General features: G+C 37.1%; 1 protein-coding gene and 1 pseudogene across 1 annotated transcript; one reads left to right on the forward strand and one right to left on the reverse strand.

The window, feature by feature from the left end:
- The first annotated feature begins 1,239 nt into the window (after positions 1-1,239).
- LOC145087472 (anthocyanidin 3-O-glucosyltransferase 2 pseudogene) lies at positions 1,240-2,834 on the forward strand (annotated as a pseudogene).
- A 499-nt stretch (positions 2,835-3,333) lies between these two features.
- On the reverse strand, positions 3,334-5,427 carry LOC145087473 (mitochondrial outer membrane protein porin 2-like). The gene is made up of 6 exons (XM_079025423.1): positions 5,249-5,427; positions 5,063-5,130; positions 4,405-4,515; positions 4,233-4,319; positions 3,939-4,147; positions 3,334-3,844 (listed from the first exon to the last, which is right to left on the reverse strand). The coding sequence occupies exons 1-6, from the start codon at positions 5,295-5,297 to the stop codon at positions 3,538-3,540; spliced, it is 831 nt and encodes a 276-aa protein (XP_078881549.1). The 5' UTR covers positions 5,298-5,427; the 3' UTR covers positions 3,334-3,537.
- Positions 5,428-7,764: the final 2,337 nt, after the last annotated feature.

Consider the following 7,764-nt stretch of genomic DNA (forward strand, 5'->3'; position numbering starts at 1 on the left):
GTAAATGAGTGAAACTGGGTGTACCTCTAGCATCAGAACGTTGTTGGAAAAAATCACACTCCCTCATTAGATCTTCGACTATACGTTTGTACAAAGATTTGAACATTCTGAAACGCCTTTGGAAGTATTACCCTTAAAAAGTGGTAGTCTCTTGAAATTAGTCTTGTATCAAGCGTTTGTTTGCTTCTTCACGATTTCTATAAATATATATTCGGGTTCTCCGTTCAGCACTTCCGGCTGTGCTACTGCATGCAGCTTCATACGTTTGCTCCGCCAATTTAGCAGCGACGACAACAACATCAAACATAACATCAAAGTTTTCAAAAGAATTGAACGGCGACATTTTTTAATTTTTTTGAGAGAAAATGTAGTAGAAAGATAAAAAAAAAAATTGTAAAGATTTAAGAGGTTTAAATAGGAATATTTAAAAAAAACATTATTTTTTTTAAATCCGACCGTTCAACGATCAATTGGAATGAAAATCGAAAGAAAGAAACACTCTTTTGGGGAACCGTAGTGCGGCCTCCACCGCACCCAAACCACGGTGGAGGGTGGTGTTTATGATGATGTGGCAGAGATGGTACGACATTTACCGTAGTCACTCTCCTCGGTCTAATATGGGATAAAAAGAGTTATTAAATAATTTACGATAAAAAAAAATACACTGTGCCGGATGCACAATTCTCAACACACAAGTACTTTCACATCTTTATGATGCAATGCCATGCACAATTTGAAAGAAAACAAAAAGTACAGCGGTCTCTCTATCCGATGCACATTAAACTAGTTTCACGTGGTTCTTGAATTCCTTCAAAAAAAAAATTGCGTTTAGCACAGTTATGGTTTTTTAAATAGGTTGAAGGAGAATTGAACTAATGTGCACCATGAAAACAAACACTCCACAAATTCACACAAAAAGGTAGATATTTTCAAGTACATATAAACACAATAGACAATACACATGCACCGTGAAAATAACAACTGATTTCGCCTCTAATCTTAACTAGTTAGCTTCAACTATCTATTTAGTCACTTCCCAATCCTTTATTCTTATAAGGAAAGCGACTTCATTAGTTTTACCATATTGAATGAATAATAATACATTGATGTTTACTAAAAAATATCTCTGATTATGGACCAATAAATAATCGATATGACAGACATCGAACAAGACAAGAAAAGACATAATACCCAACCTCTAATTTTTTTTTTTTTTTTTTTTATATAAAAATTGCCCTAGTCTCCATAAATATCAGCCAAAATCTTCAGACTTATCATCATCTCCAATGGAGAAACTGGAGTTGATATTTATACCATCTCCTCTGATGGGACATGCTGGCCAGCTGGTGGAGCTGGCTAGACTAATTGTGAACCAGTTTCACCATCTCACCATTACTCTACTCATCATGAAGCTTCCCGGAGACCCAATTGGCACCGATTACACCGACTCCCTCGATTCTAAAGACCACGATCGAATCAAATTCATCCATTTCCCTCCTATGGATCTCGATTCCTTTACAGACTGCCCAACCGTCGGCTTCATGGCGGATGCAGTCATTGAACGCCATAAGCCTATCATAACCGAAGTCATCGCTAACCGGTTCAATGGGTCCCACCAAACATCTCGACTCTGTGCGTTGGTTGTTGACATGTTTTGCACACCAATGATCGATGTTGGAAAGGAATTTGGCGTACCCACCTACATCTTCTTCACCTCAAACGCGGCTTTTCTTGGGATTATGTTGTATTTTCAGATTCTTGATGATGAACATGGTCAGGATGTATCCGAGTTAGCAAACTCGGGAACCGAGTTAACGATCCCGAGTTACGCCAACCCAGTTCCTCCAAGCGTGTTGTCTTCTGTACTTGTAAACAAGGACTTCTGGTCCAAAAGGTTTATTCGTTACACCCGAAAGTACAGGGAAGCCAAGGGTATTATCGTAAATACGTTTCAAGAGTTGGAACCTCACGCGCTCCTTTCTTATGATGACAACACACCACCTGTTTACACCGTGGGCCCAATGATAAAGCCCGAAAAACATACTCCAAACAACGAGGTGTTAAAGTGGTTGAAAAGTCAACCAAAGTCAACGGTTGTGCTGCTATGTTTCGGGTCCAGGGGATGGTTCGATGTGGACCAAGTGAGAGAAATAGCAATTGCAATAGAGAGGAGTGGATACGGGTTCATATGGTCCCTACGTCGACCTCCATCTGAGGCCCAAAAAGGGTTCCCGGGGGAGTACACAGACACAGACTATAACGAGGTCCTACCAGACGGGTTCCTAGAGCGTACAGCTGGCAGGGGTAGAGTTGTCGGGTGGGTCCCACAGACAGCTGTACTTGCTGACATGGCGGTTGGTGGGTTTGTATCCCACTGCGGGTGGAACTCCGTGTTAGAGAGCCTCTGGTACGGAGTTCCAATTGCCACGTGGCCAATATACGCTGAACAGCAGTTGGATGCGTATCAATTGGTTAAAGATTTGGGATTGGGGGTTGAGATTTCATTGGATTATAACCAACTGAATAAGAATCAGAGATTGATTTTGGCTGAAGAGATTGAGAAGGGAATAAGAGAAGTGATGGATGGAGATAGTGAGGTTAGAGCAAAGGTGATGGAGATGAAAGGTAAGAGCCGAATGGCATTGGAAGAAGGTGGTTCATCATTGGCAAGTTTAAGACAACTGGTTGAGGATTTCATCTCATGCAATGAGTGAATACAAGTCTTTTCACTTTCTTTTTGTTTTATTAGTTCCATCTGTTTTATTTGCAATAGATAGCCCTATTTTCTTCTTCAGACTAACAACCAAGAAGTGAATAAAAAGTTCTTTCTTAAATGGACGCTTTAGTGTATCATTTTCCTTTTCTATATACAATTATCTACTTCTCATAAAGCACTTTGTGCTTTACCACGTTCAACAAAAGCAAAACACCATGCTTAAATGTGAGTGTAGGTTGGATGGATAGGTTGAGGGTGTAAAGGGGTGGATGTGTTTTAGAGTTTATATTTTAGTAATATTTAAAAAATGAAAAATATGAAAATCGATAAAAACCGTTTTTCTTATTTACATTCAATTTGGAAAAATGAAAATAATTTTCATTTTCTTAAAAAACTTTGGAAATTATATGATAATATCATGAAACAAGAAGGTGAAACATATACTTATATTTATATTTTGTCAACAATCATAATATTATATGATAATATAATGAAACAATATCAAAAGTAGCAAATAGTCAAATACCAATTGCAAAGGGAAAGAGAGCAAAATACAACTCACTATGGTCACATTAATTAGAAACAATATGTGTAGACATTTAGAAACCCAATAACACTAGGAAAAATCAACCATCAAAATGGCATTGGTATTTAAGCAATGTATCCATGAAAATAATGAAACCCCAGATCCAAAAAAATATGTATCCTAGGACATATTATTAATTGAATGTTCCCTTGAAGACCATCTAGGGAGATAAAAATAGTAGAAAAAAAAAAAACAATAAAGTTTAAACATAATACCTCATAGCATGAAAACTTTATCAAGGTTTAAGAGCAAGAGCCAAACCAAACTTAGGAGTTTTGTCCAAGGAGTTGGTGTCCAGCTCACTAGATATAGTGACAAGTGACTTGGGAATAATCTCATGCTGCAACAGTGCACCTAGCTTCCCATGGTTGTTGAGTTTAGCCTTAACCATGGTTAAACCATCAACTGCATAAGACCCTCCAACAGTGAAGGTGTTTTCATTTGTTGAGAACCTTCTAGTAATCTCCCCTACAGCAGCATTCTTTTTTGATGCATCAAAGTGGTGTATATATGATGCCCTTATCGTGTCTCCTTTATCACCCCTGAAAAAATAATTTATGTTCCATTATAAAAAGACATGTTTACAAGTTGAATACTTGAATCCACATAATGTTGTTTTGAAGGGAGATTGCTTACAAAACTATGGAAGCACTAGAATCTGGTTTGTTAACAGTGATGCCAGCAGTGTACTTTGTCAACTTACTAGAAGAGGTTTCATAGCCTGCCTCTGCGCCTATGGCAAATGTTGGTGTGCCAATTGTAGCTGAAAGGTCAACGTTTGGGGCTTGAGTCAAAGCAACTGCAGATGTTAAAGTAGCATGGTAATGGAAGTACTGAACCTCAAGCTGTGAGGAAAAAAAGAAAGTCAAAAGTCAAACCCTAATATGAAATCAAGAAATGATAAACAGATAATGAATGTAGTCATTGTACCTTGCCAGATGTAAAATCAGGGAGTTTGAATGAAGCAATAGTCTTTGTTGAGGGCACAAGCTCAGTGAATGTTAATGTTGTAGCAATCTGCAGTATTCAGTGTAATAATGAAGATTATGATGCATTGTAAATGAGAGATTGAGATCAAAGAAGTAAGAACTAAGAAGCATACATTTGATTGTGTGTCGAATTTGACATCAATTAGTGTGTTCTTGTATTTGTATATTGCTCCCACATCTCCACTTGACAGACCACCTTTCTTTGTTGCAGTTGAAGTAAGTCCCTGCAATCAAGTAACACAGCAGATTGATATGTGTATACACTTGAACATATGATTTATGGTTCAACAGATAACTATCTGGATGTTCAGGGATTCTCAAAAGAGTTGTCATTGGTATTAGAATTTACATCTAAATTACAAGATAAAGCATGATTTAGGGTTTCGTATTTCATGATTTGACAACTATGGCATTTTTTGCTTCTAACACATCAGCAATTAGACATGAAATGGAAGATAAAGTGTTTGGGTGACCTATGCCATTTAGTCTCTCTGAATCTCGTTATCTGGATGCTCATTAAGATCACCTTCTATAGAACATAGACACAGATCATTGCAAGTTACTAGAGCTTAAAATTAAAGCAACAAGCCAGTGCCAGTGGTTAACATCCAAGGTAACGAATCTGACAACAAACGAAACAGCTTGCGTAATAATTTTAAATGTAAACACTGTCCACAGAGAGACCCTAGGACCAAATTGATGAGTCAAATTTCATAAAATAACGCGCATCAAGAGAAATGAAGAGATTGCATATGCTGCATAACCACATACCACTCCGGTAACACTGGTGGTTGAAACAGAGAATTTCTGATCCGACAGGTAGTCTCTCGTCAGCAGATCTATACATAAAACAAGAACAGGTGGAAATTTTTGATGATTCAGATTTCAGACTTAATCTAGAGTATGTTTACGAGAATAGAGGAAGATCGATTGTGAATTGAATTGGATTGAAATTACCTTTGGCTTTCTTGCCGATGTCGGAGAAAAGACCTGGTCCGTTGTTCATCGTTGGTGCAGAAAAAATTGAAAGAGAAAGAGGTGAAAGGGAAAGGGAGGGAAGGAGATATCTTCGTGTTACGAGAGAGAGGAAAGGGCCCTTTGTGACTTGACTTTGGTCGAAATCGTAATGCTATAAATCTCGACCCGATCCGATCTAAGGTTATCTTTCTCATCCTTCCTATGATCCTATCACGTATCATATCACTTTTTTTTTCTCTCATTTTGTTTCATTATTTTTATCCCTAAACCCATAAAAAATAAAAAATTATCATCTATCTCGTCTCATCCGTCATATTTGGGTTTTTTTTTATTAATGTTTTCAAGTAGAACTATAATCGATTAAAGAAAAAGATTTTTGAATGTTGTTTGCGATGATGTATCTCATGAGTCCCCCCTCCCATCTCATGGGAAACTCACTTTAATAAAACTTGGAAACCGGCCAAAACAGATACAAAGTGAAACTAAAAATTTGAATAAAAATTGTAAGTCCCTAGATAGCTTTGATGTATCAATCCGATCCACTGGGTTTGTAGCTTGCTTTTCTTTTCAATCTTCGCTTTGAGCTTGGCTTCCGAATTTATCTTCGATTTCTTCACAACTTCAAGATGAACGTATGAATCTTCTATGTGAATGACTTCATCTTGAACAGTTGGGCATTTCCTCCAAAATTTGACTTTGAACGCACGTTGGGTGTGGAGGCTTCTTGTAAGGATTTTGTAATATCCGTGTTTCTGGGCAAAGTATTAAAGATGATGTAATAGTCTAGGTCAACTATTGTAACGTGTTTTAAAGTAATAAGAATGAATTATGTGAATTTATGTACCTTATATTTAATTATGATGATATAATAAATTAAGGATAAAAATAAGCGTCAAAAGTAAAATGTTAGATAAACCTGATATCTATGAAGAAAGTTGTAGTGGTCGTAACAAGGATTACGGAGATATAAAGAACGCTGAAATCCAAGTTATAACGAAGAAGTTGTGACATGTCGAAGTTTCGCGACAGAACCGGCACGACGCCGTGTGACGTAAAAAGTGAGTTTTTGATAAAGTGCTTTTTAGCCTTAGCGATCTAAATGAAAGTTGTAGTAAACGTTAAACCGAGAGCGTGCATAAAAAGAATGTACAAATCTGACTTCGTATGAGGAAGTTATGAATTTTCTAAGATTTGACATAACAGTATGCAGCCCGAAATTCGAATTATAGATCGAGCGATTTTTAGCCGACACAACCTAAACGAGAATCGAAGATCTTGTCGATAGTAGTTCAACGGTAAAAAGACAGACAAAAACAGACGTCAGATGAAAAAGTTATGAATTTTTAATGGACTTTTCTTGTCCCGGCCTGTTAAAAATATAACTTTAAAAATAAAATCAAAATTAGTCGATGAAGTCTAAACGAAAGTTGTAGAGCACGTTCTCACCTACGTGTGGATATAAACAACGTCGAAAACGGAGCACGTAAGCGAAAGTTATAAATTTTTGAAATTTGAAAAATAAAATTTGAGGGAGTACGCCCAACGTACTCCTGTACATGGTCCGAAGTCGGCCACGTCCCCTTACTCCTTCGCATGGTGGATGCGTGTATGTAGCTTGCATGCGTCCGAAGCTCGGAATCCGATCAGGAGCCACGTTTTCCCCTACGCCCAGCGAAGAGCTGAACAAAGTAGTACACCCCACGTACCAAAAAGTTACGTCCAACGTAATGAGGGGCTTCGACCACCGATAAAAGGGGTGCGAGGCTGCCCGAATTATGTTACAAAATTTTTCATCCTTTCACCTTATACTCTCTTTTAAGCTACACTAACCCCCCCCCCCCCCCCAACCTAGGGTACCATCCTAGCACTAGAAGAAAGCCCCGGAAAGCGCAAAGTCTGAGAAAAAGAGTTTTTCGAGTCGAAACTCTGCCTGCATAAAGCCCGTTTTTAAGCAAACCTAGCAAACCTCCCGTTTCATCGAAAAAGAGTGTTTTAAGGAACGAAGTGTTGTCCAATCACCATTTTATTAAGTGAGTGTATAGTGACTTTCATCTTACACATAGATATGAAGTATTTTATATAAAATATGTGCTATGTTTATATATATTGTTTGTTTATTTGAGATGGATGTTGAACGAATGTTTTTTACATGTTTATAATGATTTAAACTGTATAAGTATTTTTTATCTACAAATATGTTGGGTAAAACATGAGTAGATGAAATAGTTGATGTGTGATGAAATAAAAATGATTTTGAGCAAACAAGTAATTAGTTTATCGAAATCCAAGTTAAAATTAGAGGAATGGGGTTTTCTTTGTTGGCATAAGATCTAATTATATAAAGAATCAGAAGTCACAGAAAATCCACCCCTTTTTCTATATTCTGATTATTGATCAAGAAGTCTCTATTAACAAGATAAAAGATGAAATTCTTATTTTCGTGAAATTAGGCAAATCAAAAAAATATACTCTTCTCGTCATATATAATGAAAATC

The sequence above is a fragment of the Lactuca serriola genome, chromosome 2 (genome assembly GCF_051521515.1).
Source record: "Lactuca serriola cultivar US96UC23 chromosome 2, Lser_US96UC23_V15, whole genome shotgun sequence".
Taxonomy (NCBI): Eukaryota; Viridiplantae; Streptophyta; class Magnoliopsida; order Asterales; family Asteraceae; genus Lactuca; species Lactuca serriola.

What these genes read in the sequence shown, in the direction of transcription:
- LOC145087473 (XM_079025423.1), bottom strand. Translation starts at nt 5,297, where the DNA reads ATGAACAACGGACCAGGTCTTTTCTCCGACATCGGCAAGAAAGCCAAA. An exon ending in CCACCAGTGTTACCGGAGTG is followed by an intron (nt 4,516 to 5,062) that starts GTATGTGGTTAT and finishes ACTTGATTGCAG; the next exon opens with GGACTTACTTCAACTGCAAC. An exon ending in TCTAGTGCTTCCATAGTTTT is followed by an intron (nt 3,845 to 3,938) that starts GTAAGCAATCTC and finishes TTATTTTTTCAG; the next exon opens with GGGTGATAAAGGAGACACGA.